The following is a 20,657-nucleotide window of genomic DNA, read 5'->3' on the forward strand; positions in this document are numbered from 1 at the left end:
TGAGAGGCCTGGTTGGAGAAGATTGGAAGAATCAGTTATCCTTAGTAATGGATTTTAGGTAAAAATACTAGCAGGGAAGTGAAGGTAGTGGGAACTCACTGCCTGAAAGGCTGGAAGACAAATAAACCATCATCATATTTTTAAAAAGGACAATGTGTTCAATGATTGGGTAATTATGTAAGCTTTACATGAAGCAAAGATTCAAATGGGTTGGAGATTTACAATGTCTGACAATATGAACATACTTTTACTAAATGTTCACACTAAGTTAAAACAAATTTGCCTTATGGATAAGTTAACCTATTTTGATACATACAGTTTGAGTTACACTTGGCTACAAACTGTAAAAAAATCAAATACCCAAGTTGTATCTTTCCTGCACAGTGAAAAATATTAGCAATAGTTAGATAACTGATCATTGTCTCCTAACAGTAAAATCTCTATCCACATTATTCAAGGAAGCCTTTAGTCTCCTAACTCAAAGCTTTCTGGAAATCTCTGCACCAGAATACACCTGAGCTGCACCAGGAAGTCAAAAGGTTAACCCTTTTTTCAGTGGTCTGCACGTGTTTGTCACGCAAAGGCCTGATTAGGCACACAAGTGCTAAAAAGAAAGCTATTCTGTGGGTAGGTTGTAAATTGGCTTATTGAATTGCACCAGATGGCTTTGGCCAGAGTACTTTGGCCTCTCCCTGTATGGCAGACAGAGTTGATGGATCTATCAAGGATACAAACCTCCTGTATAACACCGTTATTATAACCACTTAAAATTCAGGTATATTCAGGTAAAGAAAAACTCCAGTTTTTTTTTCCCATGCTGCAAGTTATAAAATTGATACTTTTTCTGCAACTATTTAAATTAAAAAAGAACTCTGTAAATTACAAAATCAAACAGTAATATTCCATTTTAAAAAAACTATATGTCAAGAATCTGATGTGGTGTGCTTGACATATGGTTGCACCTTGAACTGTAATAACAGATTGTTATTACTTGAATAAAAAGCTCACACAGACAAAGAAACACACAGTATATACTTAGAAACATTTTTTTTGCCAAGGATGGGATTGTGGAACTGAAAAAACCCCACATGCTCACAAAACCCTGAAAGGGATTTAAAATTGCACCACTTTGAAGTTTTCTAGTTAATTGATGTTGTATGACTTGCTTTTTCAGTCCCACTTATCATCAGTCCTTTAATGCTCTGCATACAGATAAACTGAGTGAATGTATATGTGTATTTTGTCTGTGATATCTGTGTTTGCATGTGAATGAATATGCACCTCTATTTGTGATTCCTTGTAATAACAATTGGAAATTCTCAATGAAATTTTCTGCCATTTAATATACAGTATAAGCACTGTATTTTGCTGTGTAAAAAGATTTTTTTTCACTTTTTTGTTACGTACAAAACATATAGAATATCTTTATATACAGACAGCTACCAGGAAAACAAAAACATATCTGTGAGTTTTGTGTTTTGAGAGTTGCGTGACAGTGTCTGAGTGCCTGACGTAAACATAATTACTTCTTTTGTCAGTGTCAATGGGTGAAGCTTTAAAGTGAAGATTCATACTGTAGCAGCTCATATACAAGTGGTCCATCTCTATACCTTATACCGACAGACGTGGGAGTTACATACTGTAATATATTAACAGTTCTCCTCAGCCTTCTGTCTACAAAGTGGGCATCCCAGGCAGGGTATCGTTTCCTTGGCATGTCAATCTTGATGAATGGTCCCTCTGGTATGTAGGGTCGGCCGGATGGTGTAAGTGGCACTGTGGATCGCACTTGGAAAACAGGCAGGCAGGTCTCGGCTGCATCCTCCTCCTCCTGATCGCCTGCTACTCTGGTCGGGGTAGTCTGGGATCCTCGAGGTGCCGCTGGCGTAGCTGCCATAGCCTCGAGCTCTGGGGGCAGAGGGATCCCCCAGAGCAGTTCAGCACAGCAAGAACTGGCAAGGATCTTTGTCCTTGGTCCCATGGGATGAAGTAAACCATAATACAAGAACATAAATGCTGCCCCAGCAATAAAACAAATAAAAACTGTACATAGTGCTGTAATGGCATAAAAGTCAGTGGTTGTGGGATCTCTGTAAAGATACCAAAGAAAAGTCAAGGCAGCATTTTCTGTCAAAATTACAGTATAATAGGCAAACATTCGATATCGTGTCCGTCCTTCTTTGACATTAAACCAGCAGAATATGTACACGATTCCTATCACCATATTGAACAGAATTTCCTCCCACTTGGACATGCAGAAATCTGTTCCTCCATGAATAATCCAAAATGCCATGGCACACCAGTGCACAACCACAAATATTCCAAAATATAACTGAAAAATAGATGCAAATAATGCAAACGAAATGACTCTGGATGATATGGTAAACAAACGCCAAAAGATGTGGATTAGGGCACCTCTGTAGCTCATGCTTTTTTTGTCGTCCCTGGAGTCCCGCAGCAGTTTGTGATATGAGGCTAGCACCCAGGCAAGGGACATCAGAGAGGCCACAGAAGACAAACCTGGTGTGACAGAGAGAGAAATACAGTAAGAGTAGTAATTACAATATCACGTTACATTAGCTCAAGCAGGCCTCAGGACAAAGGAAGGAACTATAATAAAAATCTGGACTCAAGTAGCCCATCGCTGGCCAATGTGTTGTGCTTTTGGTTAATGCAGATTCTCAATGTAATATAATTTCAAGATTACGTTATGAACCTGCCTGTTTCTTAGTAGATTCAAAGTTTCTTAACAAGATAGGTAAAAATGCACTACTTTGACATTTTGTTAAATTAAGTTCTAAGATTTGTTTTTTCTATCCCAACTAACTTCAGTCCTTAATACAGAAAGTATGCTTATCTGCATATGGGCTACATTTCTGGTATCAATTTAATATTTCAATCAGTAAATATGTCTTATTATTTGCCTTCCACAGCAATTGCACAAAAATAGTAAACTGGATAAATATAAACATCATTTATAAAACATTTTTTTCATTGAAATATATTCTATAATTCATAAGACAGAGCGGCAGAATTAGGCCATTCAGCCTATCGAATCTGCTTGGCCACTCCATCATGGCTGATCCCGGATTCCACTCAACCCCCTACCCTTTTCTTCTTGCCATATCCTTTGGTGCCCTGATTATGTGAACTTCTTGCTAAATTGACTTGGGGAAAGAGATTATAAAGTAATGACATATATAAAACAGCATCATGAACCTATATTTTGTAACTTAGATACTTCTTATACCTTATATAAGTTTACTAGATAAATGATTAAAAATAAACATCTTCTTTACCATCCTGAGCAAAGCAAGAGTGAAAACTATAATCCGTTTTAAGAAATGTAGAGAAGGTGTTGCCAGTATAAAAGATAATAATTTTCAAAAAATTAGGAGTAGTTCAACAAAGTTTAAGAAAACTAAGTACTACTAGAAAACTTTATTATCCTTGATGTCTCAAAATGTTTCATACTGTAACCAAGTAATACATTTAAATTCTTTGCTTGTTAACCATCTAGTTATGAATTTTATCAGAAAGCTCCTATAGTCCATTTTTTTCCTCAAAGACTTGCTCACCCATCAAAGTATTTAACAATAATAGCCTTGCTGGGTAGTCATTAAAAAACAAACTTGTTCAAACAAACACAGACTGGTTACTTACCATCCTTGAGAAATGACAACTAAAGAACTGGCAAGACATCCACCCAATGTTTTGTTCACACAATGTTCTTTTAACTAAGTAACCTGAACAGAGAGCACATTATATTTTCCACAAAAGAAAAAATGCAGCTGGGACGTGGATTTGTGCAAATAAGTGTCCAAAACTATTTGTTTAAAAATTCTCTTTTATTTTTTGATATATAAGTCCAGAAGAAGTAGGATTGACATGTGGAAAGTTTTGTGTTTCTGAAATAGTCTACAGTTGGGATGTATATGAGGCTGTGCAATTAAAATAATCATTCTGGATATCACTTCACTGACTCTGAGTGAATATTTGATTTTGTGGGTTTGAAATCAGTGGTGTGAAAGATACAAGTTCGAGCTCATAGGTCTAAATGTTTCAATCCCTTTGATAAGCAGATCCTAACTCAGGTCACAGCATAAAGATCTTGAGGTGGGGCTTGGTGGGTGGCAAATGTTTTCCAAGGGTCATCAGGTGGGCACCCCTTTCTTAGATGTTTTATCAATTTAAGCCCACTACATCTCCAGAGGGCCCAGGTGCACCCCTCTTCACATTTTTTGGCCCAGCTGTCGTCACTCCTCTTCATCCATATCCAGAGGCTGCTTCATTCGGCTGCCTCCGAGGGCTCTTTTATAGTTCGTCGCTGGCCCTGGACTTCCAATCCCTTCAGCAATCTGCCATGGAAGCAGCCAGACGCTACTGGGAAGATCCACACCTTCCATCCACGCAGCTTAGCGTCTGTGGCCAGCTCAGTGTCTCCTGCATGTTTCCATTCATATGTCTCGCAGACGGCATCTTCCCAGGGCACTGTGAGCTCTGAGATTACAACAGGCTTCAGACTGTGGGACCACAGGACCAAGGGTGATAGTTGCTATCTCCGGAGGGAACACCGGCCCATCGTCACGTTCGACAGCGATGTTCCAGTCGTGAGCAGGCTCCAATGTGCCTGACACCAAGCATGTCACTGAGTGTAGCACTGTCTATCCTTGCTGGTGGTTCTTCCACCCACATGAGCTTTAGAGTTATCATTCAGCCTTTGCAAGATGAGAGGATGTTCTTGAAGTTTGCTGTTCTTCCACAGAGAGGACAAACCACAGGTTCAGATTTTTGGGTGTTGGGAGAGCATCATAAACTGCTCTGATAAGGAAGCTAATCTTTCTTCCTTCCTTTTCCCATGTCTTTCCAGCTCAATTTTCTCTTCTCAATGTTTTCCCACCTTGTCCTCTGACCCTGTTTTGCCTGAGATACAGCTCTGGCACACCTCATCCGCTCCTCCTGTTGCTGTACTCCCTCCACCACCACAGCTCGCCTTTGCTTTTGTGTTGTGCCAAGGCCCCTCTTCCAGATTGCACCTGGCCCACCATGACTGCAAACCTGAGTGCTGCTCTTGCCTGTTTCACTGACTCTGCGGGACACCACTTTCTCCCTGTTCAGGTCCTGGGTGCAGTATCCTGGACAACACTGGCATGAGATCCTCATCTCAAGCCTCACCTCGGCACACTTGAACTCTCCAGTGACAGACAACTCCAGATCTCCTTTGCCATACAGGTAGATGTTACTTAGCCATCTTGGTAGGCCTGTCCACTTCTTAATGAAGGAACTAACTGTCCTCTCCATCTTTTCAACATGAGTGATCAGGACTTCATACAGAGTCAGTGGCCACAACACCTGAGGGAGCAATCCAAGCTGAAGGCGCCAGAGCTTGAGGTTTCCTGGCAGCAAGGTTTTATCGATGGCTTTAAGCTCTTTGATGATTTCTTCTTTCAGCAGTTTCACTTACTTTGTATCACTGAGGTTTACATCATACAACACCCCAAGCTTTTAACATGCTTTTCTGACACAGTAGGAATTACTTTCCCATTCACACAGAACTTATAGTGCACCAGCCCACCCCTGACTATAGAAATGCTCTGAAATTTCTTTGTTTTAATTGTCATTTGAGCCTATTGGATGTTTGAATGGAGTTACTCAAGCAACTGTTTGGTACATGGGATGGTGGTTGTCGGGATAGTCAAATCATCCATCAATGCCTGGATTGGTGGTAGACGTAGTCCTGACTTCAGTCGTTCTCCTCCTACTACTCATTTAGAAGCTCTAATGATTACCTCCATTGCCACAGTAAAGGCCAGCGGGGAGATGGTGCAGCCTGCCATTACGCTTATGTTGACATATCCAATCTCTTGCCCGTTCTTTGTGAATTAGACCAACTCCAAAACCACTGCATGAAATAATCATTAAGGAAGCATGAGAATATGAAACTTTGGTACAGTTTTTTATTGTACTTTAAAAGGTTACAATTAATTTTAAAATTCAATCAACTAAGAAAGAAACTGTGTAAAGTTCCAAATGATTTGAAGTTGTTGATAGGGATACTGGTAAGACCTCATGGAAGAACATTTTGTATTGATGTGTAAATAATACTTCATTCACAATAGTAATAAATAGCAAGCTTTCTCGTGGAGTGTGTTAGTCTGTCATTGTGTAATGCTGAACCCCCAGCTTGGGGCCGGATCTGTGGGGGGGCACAGGTTACTAAATAAATCAAAGCCCAGTCACATTTGTGCCAGATTGTGATCTGTTCAGGCAGGCTCCCTTTAACACAAGGGAATGTTCCATAACAAAACAAAAGAAAGGAGACTCTCCATTTAACACTAGTTCACACATTCTAGTGTCCATGGTCCTACAGACTGAATATTCGATGATACACACTGCCATACTTCAGAAAAGAAACATCAGCCTTAGCAGAGAGTTAAACCCAGGTTGAGTTTATTACCGTATGTACCAGCACAAGCCTGAACAGGTGAAATGAGAAGCTTACTTGCAGCAACAACACAGGCACATTGCATCAGATAAGCAACGTTCACAAGAGAAACATAAACCAAGCACAGATTATGCACAACTTTTTCACGTAAACACAATTAAAACTAAATATTAAGTCTGTTTTAGTCGGATGTTGTAATCCTTGCCTTCTACTGGTGCTCTCATGAAACTGAATCTCTTGGTGAATTTGGTGTGGAGGAGATTTGTGATGGTTGGTGCGGCCAGGTCAGGGCCAGCAGTGCAGCCTCTCAGGCTGGGACATGGGTCTCAGGGCTACATCCTGGACGAGGCCATTGGTGTGGACTGCCAGCACCAGGACAGGTCTGTGTTCAATGGTTTCTCTCTGCACGTCCAACTGGATGTAATGGAAGCTGCTGCCTGCTGCCTTGTGAGTTCATACCCCCGTCTGGGCATTTATTTTTGACAACAAGGTTAATGGTGGTCACATCTAACAGGAGATGGTGAGATCATAGGATTCAGGCAGTCTCTTACCACCGTTGCCAGTTGCCTGTGCTGAACAACACTCGCATTCCGGCCAGGTTATCATTCTGAACCCTATACCTCTCACCCTTAGCATCCACATTGCTTATCCCTGACCTGTCTCTCACAATCAGCCTCTCCACACTGAGCCACAGTCGTCCATAACTGCTGGAGAGCAAGTGGAGGCCAGAGAATTGCACCTGCTTTGCATCACAACATTGCTGCCAGTAACAAATCAGTATAGTTTATGCCGTAATGATTTTATTGATGCTGGTTCCATCAGAGCACAGTGACCCTTGTAATGATTTTGGGACTTTGTAATATGAGGCAATATCCTTGTGAAAAATTATTTTAAAACAAATTAAATTAGTTATAATAAACTAAAAATATAAAAACAGTGTGTAAAATACAAAAGTCATAATTAAGGTTTCCTTTTAAATAATGAAGATTCACGGCTTTACGAAGCTGGTGTGTTACTGATGAACCTGACATTACAGAGCATTGAAATGTCTGCACTCATTTCACACCCAGCTCATTACGTGCTTTGGCACTGCAGAAGGCAGGCTGCGAAGACTGTAATGCTCTGATTACACATTGCAGCTCATTGTCATGGTCTTGTCTGTTAGTCTTCTTGCTCATCAGCAGTATCTAGCCCATTAACTCTCCTTCGATCACACCAGGTGCTGCCAGAGCTGCAGATTTTTTCTGATATTTATCACACTATTAAATCCTTCCTGTTCTGAGAATGCCCAGAAAAGCATGACAAAAGTTGCCAACAATATTCGGGCAACATTGCAAAGATAATAATGCCATTAGATATACAAAAATATATATATTGGCAGCTCAAAAGCAATTCAGGACTATAAACACCAGGTCAAATTTCTGAATTGGGTCGTTCTTCCTTAAAACAGTACAAATTTCATTACAAATTTCAAACACTCCACATACCTTAACTATTCCATTCATGTATTCATTCTCATGAACCTCCTCTGGACCCTCACCAATACCAGCACATCTTTTCTTAGATAAGAGCTCGCAATGCTCCAAGTGCAGACTGACCAATATCTTAACAAGTCTCAGCATTATATCCTTGCTTTTATATTCTAGTCCTCTTGAAATGAATGCTAACATTGTATTTGCCTTCCTTACCACAGACTCAAACTACAAGTTAATCTTTAGGGACTCACAAGTTCCCTTCCTTTGACTTCTGAAAATGCTCCACATTTAGAAGATAGTCTACACCTTCATTCATTCTACCAAAGTGTATGACCATACACTTCACTATACTATATTTCATCTGCCACTTCTTTACTCATTCTCCCAATCTGTCTCGGTGCTTCTGCAGTCTCCCTGTTTCCTAAACACTACCTGCCCCTCCACCTATACTTGCATTGTCTGCAAACTTTGCCACAAAGGCAATAATTCCAACATCCAAGTCATTGGCATATAATGTGAGAAGTGGTTCAAACAAACTCCTGCAGAACACCACTAGTCACCAGCAGTTCTCTCACTCTTTGCATTCTGCCAGTCAGCCAATCGTCTCTCCCTGCTAGTGAATTTCCTTTAATACCAGGGGTTTTATCTTGTTAAGCAGCCTCATGTGTGGCATGTTGTCAAAAGCCCTCTGAAAATCTAAGTAAACAACATCCTTCGACTCTCCTTTGTCCACCATGCTTGTTATTTTCTCAAAGAATTCCAACAAATTTGTCAGGCAAGATTTTGCCTTAAGAAAACATGCTGACTTTGGTCTACTTTAATCATGTGCCTCTAAATATCCCAAAACCCCATTCTTAATAATGGACTTCAACATATTTCCAACCATTGAGGTCTTGATAACCGGCCTAAAATTTCATTTCTTCTGCGTCCCTCCCGTCTTAAAGAGTGGAGTGACATTTGCAATTTTCCAGTCTTCTGGAACAATTCTGGAATCTAGTGATTCTTGAAAGATCATTACTAATGCCTCCATAATCTCTTCAGCCACCTCTTTCAGATCCCTGGTATGTAGTCGAGGTGACTTACTTACCTTCAGACCTTTCAGTTTCCCAAGCACTTGCTCTTTAGTAATAGCAACTGCATTCACTTCTGCCCATGGGTTGAATATATAGCTTACTGCTAGTGCCCTACAGTGAAGATTCATCCAAAGTACTTAACAAATTCATCCAATATTCCTTTTCCCTCTATTACCACTTCTCCAATGTCATCTTCCAGTGATCTGAAATTCACTCTCACTTCTCTTTTCACTCTTTATATATTTGAAAAATTATTTTGGTATCCTCTTTTATATTATGGACTAGCTTACCTTCATATTTCATCTTTTTGCTTTTTATGACTTTTGTAGTTGCTTCTGTTGGGTTTTAAAAGCTTCCAAATCCTCCAACCTCCCACAAATTTTTGCTATATCATATGCCCTCTCTTTCCTTCTATGGTGTTTTTGACTTCCCTTAACAACCACAGTTCGGTTATCCTACCTTTAGAATAATTCTTCATCTTTGGGATGTATCTATCTTGTGCCTCTGAATTGCTTCCAGAGGCTTCTGTCATTGTTTTCTGTTCTGTCGTCAGCACTACTAGTGTCTCCTTCCAATCAGCTCCTCTCTCATGCCTCTGTAATTCCGTTTACACTGTAATACTGACTTCAGCTTCTCCCTCTCAAACTGAAGGCTGAATTCTACCATATTATAATCATTGCTTCCTAAGGGTTCCTTTACCTTTAGCTCCGTAATCAAATCTGGCTCATTACACAACACTTAATCCAGAATTGCTCTTCCCCTAGTGGGCTCGACCCGACATATTACATTTCAGATTTATTGAAGTTAATTCTCTGGTAAGTCTCAAATCTTTCTAACTAATTAGATTAAGGCTAATGGGCTCGGTCAACAAGTAGCTAACAACATTGTTGTTTCACTTTCACTGAACATCCATTATGTCATCTAGATTCCTTTTACCAAAATGTAAACCCCTTGACTATAGGAAGTATATAGAGTCAGGTTTTGAGCTAGCCTATTTAGTTTAACCCAATAGAATTGATAGCCACTACCAAGGAGCCATTTGTTGATTATATCCCAAGTTTTTTAATGTAGTTGTTAATCTATTTGCCCCCATTGGGTTTCTGGCAGAAACAAAGTAGTTGTTAAATGCTGGAAATCCAAGCAACACACACAAAATGCTGGAGGAAGTCAGCAGGCCAAACAACTCTTTAACATAGATGCTGCCTGACCTGTTGACTTCCTCCAGCATTTTGTGTGTGAGGTTTGTTATACGTTGAATCTGGATGCTTTCAGGAATGCAGATTGAATGAGTGGCTGAGCTAACAGCATCACATTTAGTTCTTGTGGAGGAAATGGAAGGCAAATACGCAGTTCCTGGCACCAGAAGACAAAGCTTTAGCTCTAGACCACCTCCATCTGGCCAAGAAGCTTATTGCAGCCAGACAGAAGGGGTGACCTTAAAGCTGGCATCAATCAGATTGGTATAAATTCATGTTTTTCAAGTCAGGCAGGTGACTCTGTCATCCAGCTTGAAGATAACCACAGGACAGAAAAAGACCAGCACTTGGACTTGTTACGCCCGTGGCCCCCTCCTTTTTGAGAATCGCAAGATCACTATTGAGTCAGTTCAGGAGACCCAGGAAATGAGAGAAAGACATGCAGAATCCACAAAGAGTTTGGAATGTGTCCTGGCCTCCGAAAGGTGGAACCATTGATACCGGCTATTGTCTCTTGGAGACGGAGTTGTGTATTGAATCCGGTACGATGCATCGAAGCCCCCAGGCAATGAACTGAGGGGGAGGTTGGTGGAGAGATTGCATCATCCCAACATGATTGACATCTGAGACCCTGTGAGTCAGGATAAAAGAGGGTCTGTGGGAACAGCCCCTTCAGACGCACCAGAAGAAACGCTAGCGATCCCGTAATAGTGAAAGCCGGTGGGAAGGCCACATGCGTCCATTTCCATTTGCCCCGGAATCGGTGGTCCTTTACCATGGAAGAACGGTTTGTAGCTAACAACGGGGAAATCAACTCCCAACGACTCTCAAAGTATTGACATCATAAAAGGAATGGGCAAGTTTTAACCCACCTTTCTCTCCAACCAAAAAAAGCTGCGGCTTGAATGAACTAAAGTGACTTCTATATTTCCATCGGACAATACATTATCCCCTAGACAATGACAGAGCTATTTCTTATTGATTATTATTATACTCACGCTTTTAGATTTAGTATTGACGATGTATATTATCTGTATGTTTGCATTGATATTATTTTTGTGTATTTTTATCAATAAGTACTGTTAAAAATAGTACCATCAGACTTCAACGGACCTCTCTATCTTTGCTGGTAAGTGACCCAGTTACGGGGTACGTAACAATTGGGGTTCTTGTCTCGGGATTTGACACCAAATTGGGAGGCCAGTGAATCGGGCTTGTAAGTCCAAACTTGGATCTGGTTACGCGGGTAGCCAGACGGGAAACCAGCAAAGATGGGCGTGGGTGAATTTATAGAAAACCCGACTCTGGAGGCGCTAGAGGTGGCCACCAAATCAGACCTGATAAATTTGGCGAAGGGGTTAAACCTCGCAGAGGTGAGGTTGTCAATGAAAAAGCGGAAGGTGTGAAGGGCAATAACTCAGTATTATATTGGGAAGAATGTGTTTGCAGCTGAGGTATTGGAAAATATTCCTGAAAAGGTACCAGCTAATGGGACAGCTCAGTTAGAGTTGGAGAAATTATGGTTGGAACATGCAATTAAGTTAAAGCAGCTGAAAGCAGCTGAGAAGGAGAATGAAAGAGCCGAGAGAGAGAGAGAGAGAGAGAGAGAGAGAGAGAGAGAGAGAGAGAGAGAGAGAGAGAGAGAGAGAGAGAGAGAGAGAGAGAGAGAGAGAGAGAGAGAGAGAGAGAGAGAGAGAGAGAGAGAGAGAGAGAGAGAGAGAGAGAGAGAGGGAGAAAGAAAGGGCCGAGAGAGAAAGGAAGCATGCGCTCCAGCTAAAGGAGTTAGAGGTGAAATGGGAGCAGGAAAGAGCTGAGAAACAAAGAGAGCATGAAATTCAGTTAAAACAGCTGGAAGCAGCTGAGAAAGAGAAAAAGAGAGAGAGAGCCGAGAAGGAGAGAGAGTAAGGGGAGGCAGAGAAACAAAGGAAACATGACTTGGAGATGGAGAAGTTAAAGCAAGGGCGAAGAGATCAAGGGTCAGACCGAGAGGAGCGGTTTAATGTTAGTTGGGAGTTGAGGTTAGTACCTCCGTTCGAGGAGACGGATGTTGATAGTTATTTCTTGCTTTTTGAAAAAGTGGCAGTGAATCAGAAGTGGCCCAGAGATCAGTGGGTGGCACTGTTACAAAGTGTGTTAAAAGGGAAGGCACAACGAGCATATACGGCGTTGTCCATGGAGGAGGAAGAGGAGGAGAGTTATGACAAAGTAAAAGCGGCCATTCTCCGGAGTTACGAGTTAGTACCTGAAGCGTATAGACAACAGTTCAGAAATTTAAAGAAAGGGAGGAATCAGACGTATACTGAGTTTGCCTATGAGAAGGGTGTGCTTTTGGACTGTTGGTGCACAGCAGAGATAGTGGAAGAGGATTATTGGTGTCTCAGGGAGTTAATTCTGATTGAGGAATTTAAAGGTTGTGTTTCGGAGGATATCTGGATGTATTTGAACGAGAAGCCGAATAAGTCCATCTCAGAATTTGCTAGGTTCGCAGATGAATATGCCCTAACCCACAAGAATAAAAGAATAAAAGTTCCCAGAGAGACCATGGGAACGATCGAGAAAGCCCGCCGGCTGAGGCAGGACCCGCCGGGAACTAGTGGTAAGATTGAGGGGGAAAGGCCAGTCGGCCAGAGATTTCTGGGATTGACCTGTTTTAATTGTGGAAAGGGGGGGCATATTGCATCTAGGTGCTTTGCTCTGAGGAAAGAGACAGGAAAAGGGAAAGCAGCAGTCCCTATTGGATGTGCCGTGGTAATCAGTAAATCGACAAGAGAGCCCCAGGTAGTCAGAGTACGAGAAGGATCTGAGACTTGTATGTCAAACTGAACCGTGTCTGTGAGGGAGGGAGACACCCCAGTTCCAGTACGGATCTGGAGAGACACGGGGGCTGAACTATCATTGATCAGCAGTAAGGTACTAGATTTTGGTCGCAAGATGGGAATGGTAGCTGTGAAAGGAATAGGCAAAGGGGTAGAAATGGTTGACTTGCATAGGGTCATTATGAATTGTGAGCTAGTCTCTGGACCAGTTGAAATGGGGGGGGGGGTGCAGTCAGAATTCCCAAGAACTGACGCGGACGTCCTTCTGGGTAATGATTTAGTCGGTGGTAAGGTTTGGGCAGCAATGACGCTGACAAAATAGCCTGTGAGTGTTGAGGCTCCGTCCCTAGATTCCCAGATATATCCCACATGCGCGATCACTCACAGCATGTCGAAAAAGCCAACTGAGACAGAGAGCAGTTTAAATCAGGCCAGTATCGATTTGGCTGAGACGTTCTTACCGACCCTGTACCAGGAGGGTTTAGAGGGTGGTAAAACGAAGAGTAGTAAAGTGAAAGAGAGTAAGGGAGAGGAGGTAGACCTGCCCTTAGCGAGGAGAAAAATTCTAGAGGCAGGAGATAAAGTTGAGAAACAGATAGAGCTGTTAAAAGGTCCAGAGTTGGACATGGATGATCTGTCTGGTTTGGCAGAACTGTTTGAAGAAGCTGAAAATTCTAAAGGTGTTCCCGATAATGAAATCAGGGCAGTCCTAGATGAAAAGGGTGCCCTTACCTTGAAGAAGTCTGTTGGGTTGGCAGATGAGGTTGTTTCAGCCCGTGGGGTTGAGTTTACTCCAGAAGGGAGTTGCCCAGAGAGTAGCTGGGAGAATCAGGGGAATTTAGAATTTGGACTGGGTACGGGTATTAAAAGCCTGGAAGAGGCAAATGTCTCGTTTGAGTGTGTCCAAGAAGTGGAAGCACGTGGTACTGAACCTAGTAATGGAGCTCAGAAAAAGTCTGAGGTATTTGATTCAGTTGAAAAGGAAGGCAGTCCTTGTGGGTCAGATAGACTTGGTTCAATGAAGAAAGGGTTAACCTTGGTAATAGTGGGAAGTGAGAGTTCTCAGGTGTTTGTGCTCGAAGGTGTGTTAAAAGTTAATGCGGAGATCAAAAGTGGGGAGAAGAATATTATTATTGAAGGAAAAGGGAAATATGTAGTTCCCAAATCGAATGAAGAAAATTTAAAGGCTGGATTAATATCAAATGCAGCAACCAGGCTCCAGTCATTTCAATGGCGTGGTACCACAAAGCCTGTGGATCACTTACAGGTTGAGTTGGAAGGTGACGGGGTCCCACACGCTATTGTTATTCCAGAGTGTGGTGCGAAAAGGCAGAATTTGAAATGCTGCTTGAACAAAGAGTTCGAACTGAAAACTAATAGCTTGAAGGGTCCTGAAGAGAAAACTAGCAACTTGCGTAAAATTAAAGAATTGGGTGGAAATTCAGAAGATGGTCTAAGTTTGGGACACAGTGTTGATAAAACAACTCCTATGGAAGGAGCGGACGAAAGCCTATTTCGCCAGGTGCCCAAGCTCCCCACGTGGGAATTAACTGGAAAAGAGGCGAGGGTTAATGGGGACGCCATTTTTAAATAGCAAAAGCCGGTTTTACGGGATTTCGTCAAAGCATGTGAATAATAAAGACAACCCCATGGAAGCATGCCTGTTAAGTTTGAAAGCAACATTAAGATTAGTATTTGCATGAACTTTTGTAGTATACATGTAAGCTAAGATCACAACTCTTTAGTTTTTGTTTGCTGAAGGAAAGAAATAAAAATAGGTGGTTATTAAATTGAAGTCTGATGCTACAAGACTTTAGTAAGGTACAAGACGTTAAGATATTAAAGGAAGTTACACTGTAATTGTTAATTGTTTAGATGCTGAATTGAATGTATACCTGTATTACTCTGTAGAAAAACTTTGGTGTTGTGTTAGACTCTAAAATCCTATAAGACTCTGTATTACTCCGTTTTTACTGATGGTAAAAACGCGTTGAAGAAAGGGGGCGTTACACCCATGGCCCCCTCCTTTTTGAGAATCGCAAGATCACTACTAAGTCAGTTCAGGAGACCCAGGAAATGAGAGAAAGACATGCAGAATCCACAAAGAGTTTGGAATGTGTCCTGGCTTCCGAAAAGGCGGAACCATTGATACCGGCTATTGTCTCTTGGAGACAGAATTGTGTATTGAATCCGGTACGATGCATCGAAGCCCCCAGGTAATGAACTGAGGGGGAGGTTGGTGGAGGGATTGCATCATCCCAACATGATTGACATCTGAGACCCTGTGAGTCAGGATAAAAGAGGGTCGGGGGAACAGCCCCTTCAGACACACCAGAAGAAACGCTAGCGATCCTGTAATAGCGAAAGCCAGTGGGAAGGCCACGTGCGTCCATTTCCATTTGCCCCGGAATCGGTGGGCCTTTACCACGGAAGAACGGTTTGTAGCTAACAACGGGGAAATCAACTCCCAACGACTCTCAAAGTATTGACATCATAAAAGGAATGGGCAAGTTTTAACCCATCTTTCTCTCCAACCAAAAAAAGCTGCGGCTTGAATGAACTAAAGTGACTTCTATATTTCCATCGGACAATACATTATCCCCTAGACAAAGACAGAGCTTTTCCTTATTGATTATTATTATACCCGCACTTTTAGATTTAGTATTGACGACATATATTATCTGTATGTTTGCATTGATATTATTTTTGTGTATTTTTATCAATAAATACTGTTAAAAATAGTACCATCAGACTTCAACGGACTTCTCTATCTTTGCTGGTAAGTGACCCAGTTACGGGGTACGTAACAGACTGCTTCGCTTTTAGTATAGGAGATTTCTCTAGGATAACAGGGACTAAAGATTCACAATCCTAGTACCAACAGTAACTCACAATATTCTCTGAAAAATATCTGTTGATCTTGTTATTTCACAGTACACTAGTAACAAAAAGTTCCAGAATTATTTATAAAGTTAAAGAATTTCAGATTTCCAGCAGCTCCAATATTTTCTTTTAGTGTCAGTTGATGAGTTTTGTGTATAAAATGACTTGTCAAAAATATGACTCAGAAATTAAAACAAATGCACAGTAGCTTTTACATCACTTAATGATAAGCTCACCCCTGGTTTTCTTTTCACTTACATACTAACCTTCAGCTGCTGATTTGCAGTAATTGCAAAGATATATGCTAAGATTTTCTCAGATGTTATCAGAATTGAAAAGCATGAAAAGCATCCAGTCTACAAAACCACAGAGGCCACAATTGTGTAATATAAGAAAATAATTACTTTGCATTCTAATCCTTTCTTTTGAGTGATCATTATGTTTTTACAATGACAAATATAAAAGATGGCATTTCCAATGAGATGAAATCTTGCAGCAATTTCATTCATTGTAGGGAATAGGCTAAATAAAAATAATATTTTTATAATAGCAGATAGATAACCTTGAACTGCTAGTACAGATGGTAATAGGAAAAGGTCTATTAAAGAGCTTGTTAAGATAATGAAGTATCCATTTTTGTTGCAGAAAAAGAATCTTCTGGTAAGATGGTGGAGCAGTGGCTTCTATAGAGTCAACGAAGATTGCTACTGTCATTTTTAAACGTACTGTTAATGATCGCAAGACCATGCTAGAAATTATGGAGTTGAAGTACTGCAGGTCTACCCGTTGCTGGTTGGCAGAGAAAGTGAAGGCGCTGCACTTGGTGCAGACAGTGCTCCTGCTTCCCGCAGAGCGCAGAAGGCATGCAGTCCAGTAGCGAGTCCTGGTCACTTTCCTTGTGATTGCGAGACCCTTTTGGATGTTGTTAATGTGGAGTGCTGCAAGCCCGATGCACCGACTTATTGGTGGACAGCAGGGGAACTGCATGGCCTCAGTCATAGCGAGGAGTAGGCCTCAAACCACGGTGTATCTTGTTTACAGCGGTCAGGAGAGAGGCATCAGAGAGGGTGTGCTCCACCGGGGTGATGTGGTGCCGCCCCCCAGTGTTCACTTGGCAGAAGATAAGCTGTATTGTGGTCGACTGCAAGTTTCTGTGGCATTAACGCACTCAGGGTCTGGACTTCTTTTTCTATGGCTGTATTTAACTTAAGTGTGCTTCCTACCTTGTATGAACTATGTGTGCTTTGTGCTGTGTAAGTGTTGGTACTGTGTTTTGCAGCTTGGCCCTGGAATAACGCTGTCCAGTTTGGCTGTCTTCACGGGTACTCACGTATGATTGATTGACAATTAAACTTGAATTAGTACAATTGAATCTTCCAGTTCTGAAGAAGAATCTCGGCCTGAAACATTGACTGTATATCCATTTTCGTGGATGCTGAGTTCCTCCAGCTTTTCTCTGTGTGTTGCTTTCGATTTCCAGCTTCTGCAGAATTTCTTGTGTTTAGAAGTTCTTGCAGCAGATTTTCATAAGATTCATGGCAGATGAAAAGTAACTGTCCTGCTACAGAATTCAACAACTGAAATGTGAAACATCTCACAGCATTCATATCATCATACAAGTTGAGTATATCACATTACCGTTAAATCTAAAAGCATAAGAACTAAAAGCATGAGAGGCATTATATGATTAGGAATAGTCAGCATGGCTTTGTCAAAGGCAGGTCATGCCTTATGAGCCTGATTGAATTTTTTGAGGATGTGACTAAACGCATTGATGAAGGAAGAGCAGTAGTGTATCTGGATTTCAGCAAGGCATTTGATAAGGTACCCCATGCAAGGCTTATTGAGAAAGTAAGGAACTATGGGATCCAAGGGGACATTGCTTTGTGGATTCAGAACTGGCTTGCCCACAGAAGGTAAAGAGTGGTTGTAGACGGGTCATATTCTGCATGGAGGTCGGTCACCAGTGGTGTGCTTCAGGGATCTGTTCTGGGACCCCGCCTCTTGGTGATTTTTATAAATGACCTGGATGAGGAAGTGAAGGGATGGGTTCGTAGATTTGCTGATGACACAAAGGTTGGGGGTGTTATTTATAGCGTGAAGGGCTGTCAGAGGTTACAGCGAGACATTGGTAGGATGCAAAACTGGGCTGAGAAGTGGCAGATGGAGTTCAACCCAGATAAGTGTGAAGTGGTTCATTTTGGTAGGTCAAATATGATGGCAGAATATAGTATTAATGGTAAGACTCTTGGCAGTATGGAGGATCAGAGGGACCTTGGGGTCCAAGTCCATAGGATACTCAAAGCTGCTGTGCAGGTTGACTCAATACATATGGTTTATTGGCCTTCATCAACCATGGGATTGAGTTAGGAGCCAAGAGGTAATGTTGCAGCTATATAGGACCCTGGTCAGACCCCGCTTGGGGTACTGTGCTCATTTCTGGATGCCTCACTACAGGAAGGATATAGAACCCATAGAAAGGGTGCAGAGAAGATTTACAAGGATGTTGTCTAGATTGGGGAGCATGCCTTACGAGAATAGGTTGAGTGAACTTGGCCTTTTCTCCTTGAAGCGACAGAGGATGAGAGATGACCTGATAGAGGTGTATAAGATGATGAGGGGCATTGATTGTGTGGATAATCAGAGGCTTTTTCCCAGGGCTGAAATGGCTAGCATGAGAGGGCATAGTTTTAAGGTGCCTGGAAGTAGGTACAGAGGAGATGTCAGGGGCAAGTTTTTATGCAGAAAGTGGTGAGAGTGTGGAATGGACTGCCGGCGACGGTGGTGGAGGCAGATACGATAGGGTATTTAAAGAGACGAGTACACGGAGCTTAGAAAAATAGAGGGCTATGGGTAACCCTAGGTAATTTCTAAGAAAGGACATGTTCGGCACAGCATTGTGGGCCGAAGGGCCTTTATTGTGCTGGATGTTTTCTACGTTTCTATGTGACTTCACAGCTAAAGACCTCTATGTGATAAATGAAATTCAATACGAAGTGGAACACAGCAGGCCAGGCAGCATCTACAGGGAGAAGCACTGTCGACGTATAGGGAGAAGGACTGACGAAGCATCTCAGCTGGAAATGTCAACAGTGCTTCTCCCTATAGATGCTGCCTGGCCTGCTGTGTTCCACCAGCATTTTGTGCGTGTTGTTTGAATTTCCAGCATCTGCAGATTTCCTCGTGTTTGCTCTTCAATACAAGGTGACGCATTTCGGAAAGTCAAACCAGCGTAGGACTTTTATTATAAATGGTATGGCATCATGGTGTGTAATAGAACAGAGGGATGGAAGATTACAAATGCATAGTTTATTAGAAGCTTCATTACTGGTGAAAATATTGTTTAGCATGCTGGTATTAGTTGCAGCATTGAGTATAAGAAATGGGGCATCATATTGCTGTTGTATACTTCTGGAAAGATACAAGCAATGGTTTCTCAGGAGCCAACCAAAGGTGCTTTTTAACTTGTTAAATGTGTTTTTATATAGAGTAAGATTATTCTTGACTCCAATAACTACCTGTACAGTAGGTCCATCTCTGGTCATTGTTCAGAATAGCCGGCCAGCAGTTTGAAGAAGGTGAGTCGGCGCTTTGGGCCAGGGAGGTCAAATCAGCCCATTGGGCTGGGGACCACAAGGCAAGCAGTCAGGCCGGTGATGATGAAATGGGCTATTGGGCCAATGATGACATGGTGGGCCATCAGGCCTTGAGATTTGTGCCGAGTTGTCGGGCCTGGGGATTCAATCCTGGAAATTCGGGCTGTCTCATGGGGCTGGGAGATTCAAGTGGGCCGTCGGGCCGCAGGAGAAGCCGGATTGGGTTCAGATGAGCTGTCCTGGGTGCAGACCATGCTGCTGCTTGCCACTCGGAGTCACTGGAGTTGGTGCCTTCAAATTAGTGTGAAGGCAGCGTGCAGTAAAACCATGAGATTCTTGGACATTTCTTTTGCAATCGCAAGACTCTGTTGGACATTGATTGCCACAGGCCTGCTTCCCTTACTTGGTGGCAAGGCAGCAGTATGGCCTCAGATGTAGCTTTGGCTAGGCCTCAATCCTCGAGCTCAAGTTGTAATGTGGCATCTGGGCTGGGTCAAGGGTGGCCTCTCCTGTCGGTGCTGCCCTCCACTGTTAGATTGGTGGAATTACAGGCCAGACTGCCAGCAACCATCAATTTGCAGAACTTGTCACTCAGGGACTTCAACCAAAACTTTGTTTTCTTATGTCACTACATCCTTTTCTCCCCCTTCTCAATACTTTGAATGCGTGTGTATATTTTTTCACCTTGGCCTCAGTGGAATGCTGTCTCATTCCGCTGTGTCCATCTATCGTTTGAATGACAATTAAACTTGAATGGTCACCCTGTTATACGAAAGATGTGGTTAAACTGGAAAGGGTGCAAAAATGATTTACAAGGAAGTTACCAGGACAAGATGGCTTGTGTAACAGCTTGGTTGGCTAGGCTAGGTTGTAATTCCTTGGAGCATAAGAGAATAAGGGGCAACCTTATAGAAATGTTCAAAAATATGAGAGGCCTAGATAAGCCTGGTAAGGATAGTAACAATGTTTTCCCCAGGGTAGGGGAGACCAGTGTTAGGGGACATTGATTATGCATGACAAGGGAAAGATTTAAAAGGGGCCTGCGGGGCAATCTCCTCACACAGAAGATAGTGAGTATATGGAATGAGCTGCTAGAAGAAATGGTTGAGGCAGGTACAATATTATCATTTAAGAAGCACTTAGAAAGATAAGAGCATTGATCATGTGGATAGT

General features: G+C 42.1%; 1 protein-coding gene across 1 annotated transcript in view; it reads right to left on the minus strand.

Moving 5' to 3' along the window:
- Nucleotides 1-1,555: 1,555 nt before the first annotated feature.
- xkr6b (XK, Kell blood group complex subunit-related family, member 6b) overlaps nucleotides 1,556-20,657 on the minus strand; it is a 498,270-nt gene continuing 479,168 nt past the window's right edge. The window contains exon 3 of the mRNA XM_059981653.1: nucleotides 1,556-2,520. Within this exon, the coding sequence (XP_059837636.1) occupies nucleotides 1,556-2,520 (965 nt within the window). The remainder of the gene's footprint in view (nucleotides 2,521-20,657) is intronic.

Source organism: Hypanus sabinus, chromosome 10 (genome assembly GCF_030144855.1).
Source record: "Hypanus sabinus isolate sHypSab1 chromosome 10, sHypSab1.hap1, whole genome shotgun sequence".
Taxonomy (NCBI): Eukaryota; Metazoa; Chordata; class Chondrichthyes; order Myliobatiformes; family Dasyatidae; genus Hypanus; species Hypanus sabinus.